The 21,041-nt window shown below is 41.2% G+C and overlaps 1 protein-coding gene across 2 annotated transcripts in view; it reads right to left on the bottom strand.

The window, feature by feature from the left end:
• Positions 1–7,671: 7,671 nt before the first annotated feature.
• The window catches only part of LOC134348702 (oocyte zinc finger protein XlCOF6-like), a 74,424-nt gene continuing 61,054 nt past the window's right edge, over positions 7,672–21,041 (bottom strand). The window contains exons 6-10 of one of the 2 annotated variants that reach the window (XM_063052508.1): positions 17,317–17,413; positions 16,845–16,960; positions 12,209–12,311; positions 9,441–9,461; positions 7,672–8,802 (exon numbers count right to left, since the gene is read on the bottom strand). In XM_063052508.1, coding sequence (XP_062908578.1) covers positions 16,950–16,960; positions 17,317–17,413 — 108 coding nt within the window. In that variant the 3' untranslated portion in view covers positions 7,672–8,802; positions 9,441–9,461; positions 12,209–12,311; positions 16,845–16,949. The remainder of the gene's footprint in view (positions 8,803–9,440; positions 9,462–12,208; positions 12,312–16,844; positions 16,961–17,316; positions 17,414–21,041) is intronic. The other variant, XM_063052507.1, reaches the window with a different exon arrangement.

Genomic DNA, 21,041 nt, shown 5'->3' with positions numbered 1-21,041 from the left:
TGTGTGGAACCTTGTCAAATGCCTTACTAAAATCCATGTAGATCACATCCACTGCACTACCCTCATCTATATGCCTGGTCACCTCCTCAAAGAACTCCAGCAGGCTTGTTCGACACGATCTGCCATTCACAAAACCATGCTGACTGTCCCTGATCGGACCATGATTCTCTAAATGTCCATAGATCCTATCTCTAAGAATCTTTTCCAACAGGCATGCTGTGTGTTAAAAGCCAAAGTCCAATCCACTTACAACTGTTGATATAAAATACAAGAGATCTCCAAATGTTGAATATATAGACACACACACAATGGATTTAAGGGGAAGTTGAGTCAACAGAGGAAGAGAAAAGAAAAGAACATCGTTACAGGGTACTGGGAGGAGACTGAACAGGAATACTGACAGGGACTGCGAGACAGACTGGTCTCTCTATTGTACATTTTACAGTCAGTAAGAAACCAGAAACACAAACTTTTAATATAAATTGGCACTGATTTATTTATTGACAGATCTATAATATTTAACTCCAGGTTAATTAAAGGCTAATATAATCAGAACAAACTGCTCCCAGTGACCAGTGATGAACAACAGCAATAACTGCAGAATCTGATACCAACAGTCACTCTTCAACTTATGACTGGATTCACCAAATGTAAGGGTTGAATAATTAACATAGAATTATTTAAATTGCCTCCCTGTGTGAACCTGCTGCTGTTTGAGCAGTTGGGATGATGGAGAAAGCCTTTGTTCACACAGGCCAATTGTGCAGCCTCTCAGTGTGAACTCGCTACTGCCTCACATGGTGGGATAACTGAGTAAATCTCTTCCCACAAACTGAACAGGTGAACAGTCTCTCCCCAGTGAGAACTGACAGGTATGTCTGCAGGTGGGATGACCCAGTGAATCCCTTCCCACATTCTGAGTATGTGAATGGCCTCTCCCCATTGTGAACTCGCTGGTATGTCTGCAGGTGGGATGACCCAATGAATCCCTTCCCACATTCAGAGTATGTGAACGGCCTCTCCCCAGTGTGTACCTGTAGGTTGTATGACCAAGTGAATCCCCTACCATAGATGAAGCAGATAAACAGTCTGTCCCCACTGTGAAATCGCTGGTGTGCCTGGAGGTTAGACAACACAGAAAATCTATTTCCACTGTCTGAGCAGGTGAATGACTTCTTCACAGAGGGAACTCACTGCTGTCTCTTCGGGAGGGATGAACTATTGAATCCCTTCGGACACACGGAACAGCTGAATGGTCTGTCTCATATGAGCTTGCTGGTGTCAGAAGGTTGGATGACCGAGTTATTACCTTCCCGCATTCAGAGCAGGTGAGTGGCTTTTCTCCACTGAACGCACTGGTGTGTCAGCAAATGAGATGATAGAGATTAGCCCTGTCCACAGATAGAGCCGACAAACTGTCTCTCCCTTCTGTGAAATCGCTGGTGTGTCTGCAAGTGAGATGACTGTGAATCCTTTCCCACACTTGAAGCAGGTGAACAGTCTGTCACTCCTGTGAATTTTCTTATATAACTTAAACAGACTGTAGATGCCAGAATGAATCACTTCCTGCAGTCAGAGCAGATGAACTATCTCTGTGTTGTGAAACTAATATATCTTCAGGCTGGATGACTGAGTAGATCTTCTCCCACACACAGTAGGTAAATGGCCTCTCTCCAGCATGAACTCACTGGTATGTCTGTGGTTGGCCTCAGAACTTCCACAACCAGGTTCAGGAACAGTTATTACCCCTCAACTATGAGGGTCTTGAACCAGAGGTGATAACTTCACTCAATTTCACTTGCCCCATCATTGAATTGGTCCAACAACTTTGGACTCACTATTTATTTATTTATTATTATATTTTCTCAGCTCAAGGTGGTAAACTTTCAAGAGGACTAGAATATAAAAGCAAGGATGTCGTGTTGAGACTTTATAAAGCACTGGCGAGACCTCACTTGGAGTATTGTGAGCAGTTTTGGGCCCCTTATCTTAGAAAGGATGTGCTGAAACTGTAAGGGGTTCAAAGGAGGTTCACAAAAATGATCCCGGCTTTGAAGGGCTTGTCACATGAAGAGCATTTGACGGCTCTGGGCCTGTATTCACTGGAATTCAGAAGACTGAGGAGTAACCACATTGAAACCTATTGAATGGTGAAAGTCCTCGATAGAGTGGATGTGGAGAGGTTGTTTCCTATGTGGGAGTGTCTAAGACCAGATGACACATCTTTAGAATAGACGGGTGTCCTTTTAGAACAGGTATTAGGAATTTCCTTAGCTAGAGAGTGGTAAATGTGGCATTCATTACCACAGGCAGCTGTAGAGGCCAAGCGTTTATGTATATTTTAGGCAGAGGCTGACAGTTTCTTAATTGGTCAGAGCATGAAGGGATACGGGGAGGAGGTAGGAGATTGGGACAGAGAAGGAAAATGGATCAAGCCATGATGAAATGGTACAGCAGACTCAATGGGCCAAATGGCCTAATTCTGCTCCTATGTCTTATGGTCTAAACCTGAGCCTAAGAAGAACATGGTAACCTGCTTCAATGACTATATCCAGAAGCACTTACATCCATAGAGATTAAGTGTTTTGAGAGGTTGATAATGAAATATATCAACTTCAGTCCGAGAAGCAACTTGGATCCACTCTAATTTGCCTACTGGCACAACAGGTACACAGCAGATGTCATTTCATTGGCTATACTCTCAATCATGGAACATCTGGACAGCAAAGCTGTGTAATTCAGGATTTTCTTTATCGACTACAGCTTGGAATTCAATACTATCATCCCCTCAAAACTGATCAATAAGCTTCAAGACCTTGGCCTCAATACCTCCTTTTACAATTGGATTCTCAATTTCCTCATTTGCAGACCCCAGTCAGTTTGGATTGGCAGCATCTCCTCCACAAGCTCCATCAGCATAGCTGCATCACGCCCCCTGCTCTACTCTACAGCAAGACCCCAGCTGATTATTATCTTCAGGAACAGGAAACCTGGGTCCATGAACCAATCCTCATCAGAGGTGGAGAGAGTCAGCAAATTTAAGTTCTTTGGTGTTAGATCATTTCAGAGGACCAGTCTTGGGCCCAGCACTTAAGTAATTTGCAAAGAAAGCACAGCAGTGCCTCTACTTCCTTACAAGTTTGCAAGAAGTCAGCATGACATCGAGAACTTTCACAAACTTCTGTGGATATGTGGTGGAATATTGACTGGCTGCATCACAGCTTGGTATAGAAACACCAATGCCTTGGAAGAGAAAATCTTACATAAAATAGTGAATATGGCACAGTCCATGACAGGTAAAGCTCTCCACACCATTGAGCACAACTACATGGAGTGCTGTTGCAGGAAAGCAGCATACATCATTACGGACCCCCAACACCTAGGCCATGCTCTCTTCTTGCCACTACCACCAAGCAGCAGCTACAGGAGCCTCAGGACTCACACCACCAGTTCAAGCACTACAAACAAAATGCTGGAGAGGTGGTATCTATGGAAAAGAGCAGACAATGTTTTGGGCCAAGGTCTCAGGCTGAAGTGTTGACTGTACTCTTTTCCATAGATGCTGCCTGGCCCACTGAGTTCCTCCAGCATTATGTGTGTGTTGCTTGAATTTCCAGCATCTGCAGATTTTCTGTTGTTTGTGATTGGACCAAATTCAAGAACAGTTATTACCCATCAACTATCTTGCTTCTGAACCAGAGGAGATAACTTCATCTGCACTGTCACTGAACTGTTCCCACAACCTGTGGTCTCACTTTCAGAATCAGAATCAAGTTTAATATCACTGGCATATATCACGAAACTTGTTAACTTTACATCAGCAGTACAATGAAATACATATATAACCATATAACAATTACAGCACGGAAACAGGCCATCTCGACCGTTCTAGTCCATGCCGAACTCTTACCCTCTCCTAGTCCCACCAACCTGCTCTCAGCCCATAACCCTCCATTCCTTTCCTGTCCATATATCTATCCAATTTAACTTTAAACGACAACATAGAACCTGCCTCAACCACTTCTGCTGGAAGCTCGTTCAACACAGCTACCACTCCCTGAGTAAGGAAACTCCCCCTCATGTTACCCCTAAACTTTTGTCCTCTAACTCTCATCTCATGTCCTCATTTGAATCTTCCCCACTCTCAATGGAAAAAGTCTAACACATCAACTCTATCAATCCCCCTCATAATTTTAAACACCTCTATCAAGTCCCCCCTCAACCTTCTACGCTCCAAAGAATAGACCTAACTTATTCAACCTTTCTCTGTAACTTAGGAGATGAAACCCAGGCAACATTTTAGTAACCTCCTCTGTACTCTCTCAATTTTATTGACATCTTTCCTATAATTCGGTGACCAGAACTGTACACAATACTCCAGATTTGGCCTTACCAATGCCTTATACAAATTCAAATTCGTGACAAATAAATATAGAGAAAAAAACAATTACAGTATGTATGTAGTGTTCCTGGGTTCAATGTCCATTTAGAAACGAGATGATAGAGGGGAAGAAGCTGTTCCTGAATAACTGAGTATGTGTCTTCAAGTCTCTGTCCCTATTTCCCAATGGTAACAATGAGAAGATCGCATGTCCTGGGTGATGGTGTCCTAAGGCACCGCTCCTTGAAGATATCTTGGATACTCCGGAGGCTGGTACCCATGATAGAGCTGACTAATCTTACAAGCTTCTGCAACTTACTTCGATCTTGTGCAGTAGCCCCCCGCCCCCCACCAGATGTTGATGCAGCCAGTCAGAATGTTCTCCACAGTACATTTGTAGAAGCTTTCAAATGTTTTAGTAGACAAACCAAATGTGTTCAGTCGCCTAATGAAATATAGTCACTGCCTTGCTTTCTTTATAGCAGCATCAATATGTTGCTTTCGGGTTAGGTCCTCAGAGATATTGACACCCAGGAACTTGAAATTGATCACTCTCTCCACTTCAGATACCTCTACGAGGACTGGTGGATGTTCCCTCGTCATACACTTTAAGTCCACAATCAGCTCTTTGGCCTTACTGATGTGGAGTGCAGGGTTGTTGCTGCAAACACCTTGATGACACAATGACATGACTCCATCTTATTTTGTCAATATTTATCGTTTCCTGAAGTCCGACGCTGATGCCACTACACCACCAGCCGGTCTGTCCCGAGTACGAATCCAGCCGGCTTCCCTGCACACTTTCCATCCGTGCTGGGTTACGAGCTGGTGATCTCTTCGGAAACTCACCCGGCAGAAGGCAATGGCAAACCACTGCTGTAACTTGCCTCGTACGCGGTTCCTCACTATGTCAGAGAGTCGTGGAGGGAAATTGTCCGCTAACCGGAGAAACTCCAGATGCAACCTACCTTTACTTTTTATTATTTATAATTATTTTTCCCCCTTTATTTTTGTATTTGCAGTTTGTTGTCTTTTTCACACTAGTTATCAACCCTGTAGTATTAATTCTGTTGTGATTATTAGTATTATTGAGTATGCCCACAAGAAAATGAATGTCAGGGTTGTATATGGTGACATGGAGTACATGTACTTTGATAATAAATTTACTTTGCCATTTTATGGGGGATACAAGTGTATAGGAACAGTGTGGTGTAAAGGAACTAGAAGTGGTGGCAAAGCTCCAGAGTTGATGAGATTAGTGAAGTAACCATGTAATTAACAGTGGCCTGATGGCCTAAAGAAGGTTCTTTTTCAAGGGGAGATAAAGCAAGAGGAGGCGTCTGACAGTTGCCACCTGGGATCACGTCTGGGGTTCGGCGTGACCTGTACAAAAGTGATCGGTTGCACCTGGACCCGAGGGGGACCAATATTCTAGCAGGCAGGATCCGGAGTGAAGTGACTTTATTTCTTAGGTCCGTCACATACGTAAAAGTCTTTATGTCTCCTGAATGCACAATGTGCAAATTATAGTAATTTGTAATAGCATGTACAACAGGACACTCAAATATAGCTCAGAAGTATAATTGCATCAGAGTGAACTAATCAGTCTGATGGCCTGGTGGAAGAAGCTGCCCCAGAGCCTATTTGGCCTGGCTTTAATGCCGTGGTACCATTCCCCAGATGGTAGTAACTGCAACAGTTTGTTGTTGGGGTGACTTGAGTCCCCAATGATCCTTCAGGCCCTTTTTATGCACCTGTTGGTGTAACTGTCCTGAATAATGGTAAGTTCACATCTACAGATGGACTTGGCTGTCCACACCACTCTCTGTATTTCTCTACGACTGAAGGAAATGCAGTTCCCATACCAGCCAGTGATGCTCTCAATTGTGCCCCTGTAGAAAGTCCTTAGGAACTGGCGACTCCTGCTGAACAACTTCTGCCATCTGAGGTGAAAGAGGCACTGTTGTGCTTTTTCCACCACCCAGCTATATGTACAGACCAAGTGAGGTCCTCAGTGATGTGAACACCGAGGAACTTAAAGCTGTTCACCCTCTCAACCCCAGATCCATTCATGTGAATAGGGATGAGCCTGTCCCCATTGCTCCTGCAGTCCACAACCAACTCCTTTGTTTTTGCGACATTGAGGGAGAGGTTGTTTTCTTAACACCACTGTGTCAGGGTGAGGACTTCTTCTCTGTAGGCTGCCTTCTTATTATTTGCGATCAACATAGTATCGTCAGGAAATTTAATTAGCAGATTGGAGCTGTGGATGGCGATGCAATCATGGGTATACAGAGAGTAAATGAGGGGGCTTAGGACACAGCCCTGAGGGGCACCTTTGTTGAGGGTCAGAGGGGCCTTCACCCTGCCTTGTGTAGCTCAGATCATCAGCAAGTGGTAAGAGTGGGCTCCTTTACCTCTGCTCCTCTAACCCTCAGCACAAGAGCCCCCCAGGGCTGTCCTGAGCTCCCTCTTTTACTTTCTGTACACCCATGACTGTCACCATCCACAGCTCCACTCTAATTAAATTTGCAGGTGTACACTGATTGGCTTATCTCAAATAATAACAAGATTTTGTGGTTTCGTTGCCTTGATGACTTTGTGCAGATTGTAGCTACATTTCTTGAGTTCCTGTTGGTCACCAGCAATGCAAGCTCTGTGTCGCTCGCCAAGTGCTGCTCGCACGGAACAGCTGATCCAGGGTTTCACCTTATCTCATCTTACCAACCAGACCTTTATCTGCAAGTCCAAATTGTTTATATACTGTAAGTAACAAACAGCAAGGATCCCAGCACTAGTCAAAGACGATCAATTACAAAAATAATCATGTTTCTCCAAGCAGCAAGTCAACTTCAGATCCAATTTGATAGGTTCTCACCTTTGAACTTCGTCAAGACCTTACTAAAGTCGACTGCATCAACCATGCAATGACACAAATAGTTAATCCTTTGAAAACATTAGTCAATTTAAAATGTGCTTGCTACCCTTGCTTAATTCAGGTGCAGATTAATTCTTCACTTTGGTTTATTGCAATAATTTCACTGCCACTTTATTAGGCTCAACTGAATTCCGATTACCTGGCTTACCACTGCTGCCATCTGAGTAAGTAACATTTTTCAGAAGCTTAAGAAAATTTGAATATCTCTTTCAGAATTTGTACGATTTTCTGCTCTCACTTCCCTGATAATAAGCAGGTCAGGCTGAATTTGTGCTTCCCTACTCTCCCTGGTAGTGCTGTCACTCCCTTGCACACTAATCACAACTGTAACAAACCATCTACTCTCCACCTTCCATCTTTATTAAAGCCTCTGCAATCAGGATAAGTCTCCAGTCATCCTTTACACGATCAATGCCTCTCATCATTTTATACACAATATTGTGAAAGAGAACAAATTCCTTGTGAGCAACATGAATATTCCAAAGGATAAAAAATGCATTGTGATTACACATGGTTAAACAGAGTCTGAGTAGCCAAAAATTCACTGCAACTTACCTTCTTTTGTGTGTTCTTGCTGTGGATGCAGGTAGAGGTTTACTTTTCATCAAACTAAAGGTGGTCTGAGCCTCAACTTGGGCTCAATTGTTGAACAAACATTGTTTTTGTAAATTAAAATAACAAATAATTCTGCTCTGCAGAGGTAATACATTTTTGCTATTACTGAATTGTAACCACATTTTTGACTACAATACTATTCGTAATTTGTATGATTTATTGATGCAATAAAAATATTTTAAAGCACCTACACCAGAAAACTTATACTACTGTTGAATACAAGGTACAAGCTGGGATCTTTTGTGGCCATTCCAAACTCTCTCCAGGACTGCAGTAAGTTCTGTCCTGCACTCAGCAGACCATTCAATGAAGTAATGACTGTCAGACATATTCAATACAGAGTTAAGTTTATAAGTAACATTTTACATTTGATCATATATAACTACAGTTACTTTTGTTTTGAAACATTGTTCAAACACTTCTGCTTTTGTCAAGTTCTTTCTATTGTGAAATTCTACCAGAATCACTGCTAGTGTGCATGTCCTTGAATATTAATGAAGTACTAGATTAACTTTGAGAAACTTAGCAACTTCAGCTAAAGCATGTTTATTTACTAAAGTGTGTAAAATGTAGGAACGACACCAAAGTAGTTGTGAATGATCATATTTTAATTAAATTATCTATATCAGAAGAATGACGTGTCGGATGAAAACGCACCAGCTAGACGGAATTCATCTTTTAACAAAACACAGTACATGCGTTGTGGTAAAGACCTTGAGTATGGAGCAGGGCGAGGCACAGTTGTCCGAAGAATTATTTCTCGTCCAGTTGGCAGAGGAAATTCTGATGCTGCTCCTGGGCTTGATTTGTGCTCATCAGTAGAACTTTGCTTTACGGGTTCATCATCAACTGGACTCAGAGTTGGAGCCTTGAAGATAGAAGAGATTTTTTTTTACCAATATAGGAAAAGAAACCTGGTCAGTATTTGCAATTGATTTACTAGCAAAGTATTGATAATGATAGCTTTTATTTACAAAAATAACTCAAAACAAGAATTATAGGTACAGAATTTCATGTGACAGCTGGATATGAAATTAGCCAAACATGTAGATGCTAAAATTGATATTGATAAAATTACTTTGTTTAGGAAGCCTTGGATTTAAAAAAAACCCCTCTATATCTCAAGCTCCAATTGCAGATTTGCAGTTTTTAAAATGAATGCTCTTTCCCCAAATGAAGTTTGAATGAACATTCTAAACAAGTTCAAATGCTAAACAGCGAGTGAGCATTATGAAAGGCAAAGGAAAAATTGTAACTGGATTAGAATATGAATGGTTCCATTTCAATAGTATTTAAACCCATGGGGAAATAATTTCTATAATGATAAATATTATCCAAATGGCCTGATCCATTAAAGCAGATGGGTTATATTAACAAATAGAAATTAGAGAAATCAAACTGGAACGAATGCTACATGGCTGCCATTTATGCATTCTCCCCAAAAGAAAAGTGCATCTACATGAGGCATGACATGAAGGGTGCTGGAAGAGAACAGTTGGTTGTTACCTCTTCAGTAGATTCAGAAAGCTTGAGAAGGGGTGAAATAAAAGTCGTGTTAGGAAAAAATCAATGATGAAAGGAAAAATCAAATCAGATGGTCAAAAGGTTAAAATACCTCAAGGAAATACAAAACACTAAAACATAGTTATTTAGTAACATGATAAAATTATCATTATTTATACAAGTTATTCATTGTCAGTTACTATATACAGTACCCTGAAAAAGTATTCATCCCACAACCCTTGTATTACAACCAAGGAATTCTGATCAACTTAACTGAGTTTTTATGTGAATCACATGCTCCTTTTTCTCCCCCACAGCACCTCCCACCAAAAATATACGGTGAAAATTGTAAAGCATGAAAAACTAAAAATTCGAGAACTGAAATGTCAGTAGTTCAAAAGTATTCATCCCTTTGCTCAGTACTTGGTTGAACCACATCTCAAAGCTATTACAACCAGCAGGCTCTATTAGCTTTGCACAATGTAATGGAACAAGATTTGCCCATTCCTTCTTACAAAATTGCTCAAGTTATGCTAGGTTAGTTGGGGAGTGCCAGTAGACAACAATCTTGAGGTCTTGCCAGAGATGTTAGTTAGATTTAAGGTCAGGACTCTGACTGGGCTACTCAAGGACATCATTTTTATTCATTTGAAGCCACTCCATGGTTGCTCTGGCAGTGTGCTTTGGGTCATTGTCCTGCTGAAAGACAAACTTCCTCCCCAGTTTAAGCTTTCTGGGCAGACGCCATCAGATTTTAACCAGGCTCTCTCTCTCTCTCTCTCTCTCTATTTAGCAGCATTCATCTTCCCATCAATCATCACCAGAAAAGCGTCCCCATAGCATGATGCTACCATCACTTAGGACATACTATTAAGACGTGGAAGGCTCAAAACTATTTGGTCTGAGTGGTGTAAATCTAATACTGAACATAAGAACATAAAACCGTAAGGAATAGGAGCAGGAGGCAGCCATCTGGCCCGTCGAGCCTGCTCCACCATTCAATAAGATCATGGCTGATCTGGCCATGAACTCATCTCCACCTACCTGCCTTTTTCCCATAACCCTTAATTCCCCCGCACAACAGCCAGGTAACACCATCCCTGCTGTAAAGTATGGTGGAGGTAGCATGATGCTACGTGCATGCTTTTCAGAAATCTGGTCAGAATTGATGGGATGATGTATACTGCTAAACTGGGGAGGAAGTCTGTCTTTCAGCAGTACTGCCAGAGTAACCAAGGGTTGGTTCCAAATGAAGAAAATTGATGTCCTTCAGTGGCCCAGAGTCCCAACCTTAACCCGATCAAACATCTCTGGCAAGACCACAAGATTGCTGTCCTCTGCCGCTCCCCAACTAACCCAGCACCGCTTGAGCAATTTTGCAAGGAATGGGCAAATCTAGCTCCATTACATGGAGCAAAGTTTACATAGATTTATCCAAAAAGACTACTGACTGTAATGATCTACGAGAGATGCTTTTTTATTAAATTCATGAAAGGGGAATAAACCTAAAAACAACTTATTCAGATGCAGACCTTTACTAAGAAACTATTTGCCAAACTGCCCATTGCTACATTTGGGCATCATGTTTAAAGATCCTGGGTATGTTTTCTTTGGTTACACAGTGGAACCCATTAAAATGAACAAGCTGTCGATCAGCAAGAAAAAAATGCACATCTTGTCACCTCAGAAATAACATGCTGATTAGTATTTACATGTTGCAGTTTTCATTATTATTTATCACTGAATATTTAATCTTTCAACTATGACATTTTTTTGTTTGAAGTTTATTCACATTGCTGGCATTGGACCTTACTTACACGAGAAACATGAACTTTAAGACTTGCTGTCCTTGTCTAATATATTGATAGTTACAATACAGGGCATGCACTTTACGATCCATGTACAGTTGCATTTCTCTTGGTAAAACAAGTTGGTTTTGTTCTCCAGATATATGAGGAATAGAGAACAAAAGAACACTTATAATATAAAGCAGGAACAGCAATAAGTCTAGATATAGGATTACTTAAATTCCAAATGCACTTCACCATATGAGGACAATGGCAGAATATTTGGTTCAATTCTTAATCTGAACAACTCTGACACAGAGCAGTCACTTGAGCAACTAAACACATTTTGTTCCTTCTGAAAAGTAGGGAAGTATTATTCTTTTCAATTGAAAATGTTTGTATTCAGTGAAACTACTGTCCATTTAGCTTAGGGCAGAATGTCTAACAATGTATTTGTGAGGTTACTTTTGTTTACAATCCCTGTTACAACACTTTACAAATAGTGAATATCATGAATTTCTCATGACTGATTGTCGTTTTAATGTCAAAAATCAAACCAACTGTTCAATTTTTTAAAATGGGAAATTGATCCCTCCCTAAAATTTTACCTTACCTTGAAAGAACAATTGACACAGGCAGGGAGAAAGATAATTTGACCTTGCTGTAAGGCATGGTACTAGACAAACTGGGCACCTGATTTTTTTTTAAAAAGGTTGAACGGTTCAAGTGACATTGTCCAAGGAGTGTTGCACAGAACATTATCGTAAAAATGAAATGTAACACCCATGTGTTGCAACATATGTGAATCTCCCTTCCAGTAAGTTACAAAGATGCTTTCAAAAGCCAGGCAATGTGTTTCTGTTTAGTATAGTGTTTAAAAATGCTGTATCCATTTCTTCACTAAGTACCTTATTCCATTTTAAAGATCATTCACTAACTAATTTCAGAATCAAACCTAGATACACAATTTCAGTTTATTCTTACCCTCTGTGCATTAACAAATAGTTTGTAAATGGTGTTCCCTGTAGGCCCTCCTCCTGCTCCATTTACAAGCACTTCTGGCTGGTCTAAAAGACAGCTCACAAACCTAATAAAATATTAAGATGGTGAATCACAAAGTTTCCAATCATGAGCAACACACACAAAATGCTAGAAGAACTCAGCATCCAAGGAAATTAATACATTTTGACATTTGGGCTGAGACCATTATCAGGACGGGAAAGGGGGACCACTGGAATAAAAAGATGGTGGAGGGGAAGGAGTATAGCTGGAAGGTGATAGGTGAAGCCAGACAGGTGGGAAAGGTAAAGGGCTGGGGAGGAAGGGATCTGTTAGCAGAAGAGAGTGCACCATAGGAGGAAGTGAAAGAGGAGGGGACCCAAGGGGAGGTGACAGGCAGGTGGGAAGAGACAAGAGGCGAGAGGGAAAAAATAACGGAAGGAGAAATTGATATTCATACCATCAGGTTGGAGGCCATCTAAATAAAATATAAGCTGTTGCTCCTCTGCCCTGAGAGCGCCCTCATCACGGCAAAACAATGTAGGAACAGGAATGAGGGCAGAAATTAAAACAGCTAGTCACTGGGAAATTCCACTTTTGGCAGATGGTGCGGAGGTACTGGACAAAATGGTGCCCCAATTTACATCGGGTCTCACCAATATAGAGGAGGCCTCTTCAGGTGCACCAGATATAACAGACGACCGCAACAGTGCTGCAGGCGAAGTGTTACCTCACTTGGAAGGACTGTCTGGGGCCCTGAGTGGAGGGAAGGGAGGAGCTGATTAGGCAGGTGTAGCATTTTTGTTGCTTGCAGGAGCGTGTCAGGAGGGAGATGAATGGGTCAGTGATGAATGGACAAGAGAATCATGGAGGGAGCAATCCCTGTGGCACAGGGAGACTGTGTGTGTGGGTGGGGTGGGGGTGGGGGAGGTAAAGATGTGTTTGGTGGCAGGGCACTGTTGCAGATGGTGGAAGTTGTGGAGAATGATATGTTAGATGTGGAGGCTCATGGTGGCAGGTGAGATCAAGAGGAACAGGAACACAAAAAAATCTGCAGATGGTGGAAATCCAAGCAATGCATACAAAATGCTGAAGGAACTCAGCAGACCAGGTAGCATCGATGGAAAATCTACGTTTTTCCATAGATGATGCCTGGCCAGCTGAGTTCCTCCAGCAATTTTTGTGAGGTCAAGAGGAACTCTATCCCTGTTAAGGCAGTGGGAAGATGGGGAGAGCATGGATGTTTGGAAAATGGAGGAGTTGCGAGTAAGGGTAGCAACAATAGTGGAGGAAGGGAAACACCATTTTTTTTTAAAGGAGGATATCTCTGATCTCCTGGACAGAGACAGTGTAAGCAGAGCGATGATCAAAATAGGTGTAGGAATAGGTTTATAGAAGACCAAAAGACCTCAAGACATAGGAACAGAATTAGGCCATTTGGCCCACTATGTCTGCTCTGCCATTCAGTCATGGTTAATCCTTTTATCCCCTCCTCTGCCCCACTCCCAGGCCTTCTCCCCATAACCTTTGATGCCATGTCCAATCAAGAACCTATCAAGCTCTACCTCAATACATCCAACGACCTGGCCTCCACAGCTATCTGTGGTAAAACAAAAACTTCCACAAATTCACCTGTCTCTGGCTAAAGAAATTTCACTGAATCTATGTTTTAAATGGACACACTCTATTCTGAAGCTGTGCCATCTTGTCCTTGACTCCCCCACTATGGGAAACATCCTTTCCACATCAACTTTGTCTAGGACTTTCAGCATTCGAAAGGTTTCAATGAGATTCTCCATCATTTTTCTAAATTCCAGCATAAACAGACCCAGAGCCATCAAATGTTCCTCGTTTGATACCCTCTCATTCCCAGAATCATCTTTGTGAACCCTCTCCAATGCCAGCAGATCTTTTCTTAAATGAGTCCAAAACTGTTCACAATACTCAAGGTGAGGCCTCACCAGTGCCTTATAAAACCTCAGCATCACATCCCTGCTCTTGTATTCTAGACCTCTTGAAGTGAATGCTAACATTGCAGTTGCTTTCCTAACCACTGACTCAACCTGCAGCAAGTAAACATTTATGGTGTTCTGCATAAGGAGCCCCAAGTCCCTATGCATCTCAGATTTTTGGATTTTTGGATTTCTCTCAATCTTTGTATCATCTGCAAACATGGTGAGTCAAAAGGGCAATGCTATGGTATTCATGGGAGACTTTAACATGCAGGTCGATTGGGAACATCGGGTTGTGAATGGATCTAAAGAGAGTAAGTTTGTTGAATGCCTAAGAGTTAGCTTTTTAGAACAGTTTGTCATTGAGCCTACTAGGGGATCAGCTATACTGGATTGGGTGTAATGTAATGAACTGGAGGCGATTAGGGAGCTTAAGGTAAAAGAACTCTTAGGAACCAGTGATCACAATATAAGAACATAAGACCATAAGATATAGGAGCAGAAGTAGGCTATTCAGACCATCGAGGCTGCTCTGCCATTCAATCATGGGCTGATCCAATTCTTCTAGTCATTCCCACTCCCCTGCCTTCTCCCCATACCCTTTGATGCCCTGGCTAATCAAGAACCTATCTATCTCTGCCTTTTATGCACCCAATGACTTGGCCTCCACAGCCGCTTGTGGCAACAAATTCAACAGATTTACCACTCTCTAACTAAAGTAATTTCTCCGCACCTCTGTTCTAAATGGACATTCTTCAATTCTGAAGTCATGCCCTCTTGTCCTAGACTCCCCTACCATGGGAAATAACTTTGCCATATTTAATCTGTTCAGGCCTTTTAGATATGACTGTGTTCAACTTGATATTTGATAGGGAGGAAGATGTAGCAGTATTTCTGTGGTGTAAGGGAAATTACAATGGTATGAGAAAGGAGTTGGCCAAAGTAAATTGGAAGGAGCTGGCAGGGATGTCAGCAGAGCAGCAATAGTGAGTGTTTCTGGGGGAAAATGAGGAAGATGCATGACATGTAAATTCCAAAAATGAAGAAATACTCAAATGGTAAAATAGTATAACCGTGGCTGACAAGGGAAGTCAAAGCTATTGTAAAAGCAAAAAAGGGCATACAACAAAGCAAAAATTAGTGAGAAGATAGAGGATTGGGATGCTTTTAAGAACCTACAGAGAGCAACTAAAAAATTCATTAGAAGAGAAAAGGTGAAATATGAAAGCAAGCTAGAAAATAATATCAAAGTGGATAGTAAAAGTTTTTTTCAAGTATGTTCAAAAGAAAAGAGAAATGAGCGTGGATATAGGACCACTAGAAAATGAGGCAGGAGAAATAATAACGGCGGGGGGGGGGCAAGGAGATGACTGATGAACTAAATGAGTATTTTGCTTCAGTCTTCACTGTGCAAGACATCAGCAGTGTGCCTTACGTTGTAGTGTGTGAAGGAAGAGAAGTGGGTGCAGTTACTGTTACAAGAGAGAAGGTGCTCAAAAAGCTGAAAGACGTAAAGGTACATAAGTCACCCGGACTAGAGGAACTGCACCTTAGGGTTCTGAAAGAGGTAATGTTAGCTTTAGAAATGATCCTTCAAAAATCATTGCATTTTGGTATGGTGTCGGAGAACTGGAAAATTGCAAATGTTACTTCACTCCTTAAGACAGCAGGAAGGCAGCAGAAAGAAAATTATAGATCAGTTAGCCAGACGACAGTGGTTGGGAAGATGTTGGGGTCAATTGTTAAGGATGAGGTGATGGAGTACTTGGTGACACAGGACAAGATTGTACTAAGTCAGCATGGTTTCCTTCAGGGAGAATCATGCCTGATGAACCTGTTGGAATCCTTTGAGGAGATTACAAGTAGTATTGATAAAGGGGATGCAGTGGATGTTGTATATTTGGACTTTCAGAAGAACTTTGACAAGGTGCCACATGAGGCTACTTACCAAGTTAAGAGCCCATGGTATTACAGGAAAGTTACTAACATGGTTAGAACAGTGGCTGATTGGTAGGAAGCAGCGAGTGGCAATAAAAGGATCCTTTTTTGGTTGGCTGCCAGTGACAGGTGGTGTTCTGCAGGGGTCGGTGTTGGGACCACTTCTTTTTATGCTGTATATAAATGACTTAGATGGAGTAGGTGGCTTTGTTGACAAGTTTGCAGATGATATGAAGATTGCTGGAGGGGTAGGTAGTGTTGAGGAAATAGGTAGGATGCAGAAGGTCTTAGACAGACTCAGAGAATAAGCAAGGAAGTGGCAAATGAATTACAATGTTGGAAAATGCATGGTCATGCACTTGAGTAGTAGAAATAGACGTGCGGACTCTTCGGCAAAATCCACATTGTCACGGGAAGGACATGCAATTCCACACACTCAGCACTCAAGGTCAGCCGGGTCCCTGGTACTGAGACCAAATGTGAAAAATAAACCCAAGGAATACAATATTCTGTTCTTAGATGATTACATCAATCCCAGGTTACTTACTGTACATAACAGTAAATACTTGATTAAAATCTTTCCATTTATCTAGCTTACTCTCATAAACTGCACAAAAATATTCACTGCCCATCTCTGATTTACAGAATCAACGAAACGTTCAGTATATTAAATCAAATTATCGGTTACCAGTTGGAAAATGGATAATATAACAATATACCACAACATTTACCTTGCCAATTCCACATGTTCATCGTCCTTTTCGTGTTTCTTAATTCCAAACTTGGCTTGGAGTGATCGTGATCTTGCAATAATAGCTTCTGCAGATATTATTTGACTAATTATTTCCTAAAAAAATATATCACACAGTTACATTTCTCAATTTTTGAAAGGCACTTTTAGTTCAAGAGAGAATGAACAAAACTTAGTTCTAATTTTTTGATGTCAGGGTTTGAATATCTTAATAATTTGCCAGCTTGAGTAATGATCTGCTGAATTAATTTTTTTACAGATGGGATATCTTCTACAGACTCTGAAGGTGGGAAACAAAATAGTAGGATCATTAAGACTGGAAGCACAATGAGAAAACAATGTACAAAGTTCTGTTAACAGTAAACAGCTAATTAAGATCATTAGTAAACTAGTTAGATCAACAATTATGGAATTCTGTATTTTCCCACTCACAAGCAATTACATATATTCACCTTCATCCTTAATCTTCAGCAGTGCTGCATGCAAGACACAAGGCAGTAAGTGTCTAGTCAAATCTGCAGGCTTCAAACCAACTAAATAGTGAAGGACCTGGCAGAAAACATACGTCCTGTTAACTTGATTCATACATCAAAATCTGTAGACAGATATCAATTAGAACATGACTAAAATAACAACTAATCATTCTAAAATTGCTTCACCTTGCTTCCTAAGAATAGTACATAAATCACCTTCATGCAGGAAAAAAATCTTTAGTATCTCATCATGCTCAAGAAACTTAAAACCATAATCATGTTGAATACATATCTGCTGTACTTTAGTGAGCTTTGATAAGTTCTTTTACCTCAACACAAACAGACATGAGCAAAAGTGACAACACATTCACTCACACAGGAGTTTGGTCCAATGAGTCTGCTCTGTCATTCAATCATGGCTGATATTTTCATTCCCATTCTCCTGCCATCTTCCCCGTAACTATTAACATTCTTATCAATCAAGAACCTATCAAATTCTGCCTTAAATAGATCCACAAACTTGGCATCTATTGCCATCTATAGCAATGGATCCACAGATCCACCACCCACATGCTCACAAAATTGCTTCTTCTCTCAGTTTTATAGGGGGGCCTTTAATTCTGAGGCTGCGCCCTCTGATCCCAGGATCTTCTATTAATGGAAACATCCTCTCCATATCTACTCCAACCGTATCTCTCAGTATTAGAATCAGAGTCATTATCACCAGCATGTGACGTGAAATTTGTTAACTTAGCAGCAGCAGTTCAATGCAATACATAATCTAGCAAAGAGAAAAAAGAGTAATAAATAAAATTAAACATAAGAATAAATAAACAAGTAAATCAATTACGTATATTGAATAGATTATTTAAAAATGTGCAAAAACAGAAATACTGTATATTAAAAAAGCGAGGTAGTGTCCAAAGCTTCAAAGTCCATTCAGGAATCGGATGGCAGAAGGGAAGAAGCTGTTCCTGAATCACTGAGTGTGTGCCTTCAGGCTTCTGTGTCTCCTACCTGATGGTAACAGTGAGAAAAGGGCATGCCCTAGGTGCTGGAGGTCCTTAATAATGGACGCTGCCTTTCTGAGACACCACTCCCTGAAGATGTCCTGTGTACTTCGTAGGCTAGTGCCCAAGATGGAGCTGACTAGTTTTACAACCCTGTGCAGCTTGTTTCGGTCCTGTGCAGTAGCCCCTCCATACCAGACAGTGACGCAGCCTGTCAGAATGCTCTCCGCAGTACAACTATAGAAGTTTTTGAGTGTATTTGTTGACATGCCAAATCACTTCAAACTCCTAATAAAGTATAGCTGCTGTCTTGCCTTCTTTATGACGACATCAATGTCTTGGGACCAGTTTAGATCGTCAGAGATCTTGACACCTAGGAACTTGAAGCTGCTCACTCTCTCCACTTCTGATCCCTCTATGAGGATTGGCTGGTATTCCTTTGTCTTACCCTTCCTGAAGTCCACAATCAGCTGTTTCGTCTTATTGACGTTGAGTGCCAGGATGTTGCTGCAGCACCACTCCACTAGTTGGCATATCTCACTCCTGTACACCCTCTCGTCTCCGCCTGAGATTCTACTAACAATAGTTGTATCGTCAGCAAATTTATAGATGGTATTTGAGCTATGCCTAGCCACACAGTCATGGGTACAGAGAGAGTAGAGCAGTGGGCTGAGCACACACCCCTGAGGTGTACCAGTGTTGAAGTCAGCAAGGAGATGTTATCACCAATCCACACAGATTGTGGTCTTCCAGTTAGGAAGTCGAGGATCCAATTGCAGAGGGAGGTACAGAGGCCCAGGTTCTGCAACTTCTCAATCACATTGTGGGAGTGATGGTATTAAATGCTGAGCTATAGTCAATGAACAGCATCCTGATACAGGTGCTTGTGTTATCCAGATGGTCTAAAGCCGTGTGGAGAGCCACTGAGATTGCATCTGCCATTGACCTATTGTGGCGATAGGAAAATTGTAATGGGTCCAGGTCCTTGCTGAGGCAGGAGTTCAGTCTAGTCATGACCTACGTCTCAAACCATTTCATCACTGTAGATATGAGTGCAACCGGGCGATGGTCATTAAGGCAGCCCACATTATTCTTCTTAGGCACTGGTTTAATTGTTGCCTTTTTGAAGTAAAGGGGAACTTCACCCTATAGCAGTGAGGTTGAAAATGTCCTTGATTACTCCCGCCAGTTGGTTGGCACAGGTTTTCGGAGCCTTACCAACAATGTTTCCTCTAATATTTAGTAGTCAGTGTGCGCAAAAATCTTACGTTGTGCAAATTTTTTCCGTGACAAAAGTACGTGCGCACTGAATGCACACATGGCACAGTATACGTAGATTTACAAAATAGTTGACATAAAACTGCACAGAATAACAACAAAATAACATACATATTTAAGTCACTGTTATTTTTTCTCTCTCCTGTCTTTGGCATTTACCCATTCTTTGTAAACTCTATCTAGACTAATAGAACTTCTATCCAATTGATAGCTTTTGAATCTCATTAACATATCCAAATGACATTCACCTAAACGGTTTCTCAGCTTGTTTCTGAGTTGATCCATTAGGCTAAAACCTCGCTCATAGTCCGCACTAGACGCAATGTCCATCAACTGTGCAAGCTCGCAAAACTGTTCATCTTGAAGTACAAATGCCATCATTTGGGCAAAGTTTGAAATCAGTTTGGATTTAACTTTTTCTTGCACGGAAAAATTGAAATCATTAAACTGTCCAACTATTACAGTACTCTCAGCTAGAAAATCATGATATTTTAGACACAAGGCATTAACTTGTTCATCGCCAAACGTGAAGTCACAATCTGCAATTGTGGAGAAATCAAAAGCTGACCATTCTTGTACCTCATCTTCAGGAAACCTTTCTTCTAAATGAACAAAAAGACCATTTATAAAAGTCAACAGCGAACTTGCATCTACTGGGACGGTTTCTTCAAATTGTTGACTTAGCAAAACTTTAACTTTGTCACTCCACGAAACATTATCTCCCAGATACTGCTTTCTTATCTTGTTAATTTTGTCTTGTGCAATATGAAGTGAATCAGTCGGTGTCAGGCCACTCTTTTGCAGAATCTTGCACAGTGCAGCCAGTTCATCAAAGACATCACTTAAAACCTGTAAAGCTACTTTGTATGTGATATTTATTAAATTTCTCGTGACAGTATTTAGCCACAGGGTCATTTGACTGATCTTTTTCAATAAAGACTTAGTAAGTTATCTGCAGGATTTGAAACAGATCTTTGTAAACTGTACGATATGAACACTGTCTGCCAAAGATGGCTGTCGCCGTGATGCAGCTATACAAACCAGAACAGGATCGGTGAGGTGACGTAAATTAGTGACGTGCATTGTGGTATTTGAAAAACAGACTAACTAGTTAACAGAAACACTTAGCTAAGAGATTATTTTCAATAAATGTAATTATTAATTACTACATTATTTTAGGTAACTAACCTTTTGTGCGCACATGAATTTCCTTTGTGCGCTGGTTGAAAAACGTGTCTGTGCGCGCACAGGCGCACAGCTTAGAGGGAACATAGCTTACCAGGTACTCTGTCAGGACCTTTCGCCTTGTGAGGGTTCACTCTCTTCAAAGGCAACCTAGCATCGGCCTCTGAGACAGAGATCACAGGATCATCAGGTGCAGCAGAGATTTTCACAGCTGTAGTTGTATTCTCCCTT

The sequence above is a fragment of the Mobula hypostoma genome, chromosome 6, assembly GCF_963921235.1.
Source record: "Mobula hypostoma chromosome 6, sMobHyp1.1, whole genome shotgun sequence".
Lineage (NCBI taxonomy): Eukaryota > Metazoa > Chordata > Chondrichthyes > Myliobatiformes > Myliobatidae > Mobula > Mobula hypostoma.
Note: the sequence above shows the minus strand (reverse complement) of the source record. Positions and strands in the feature narration are given on the sequence as shown.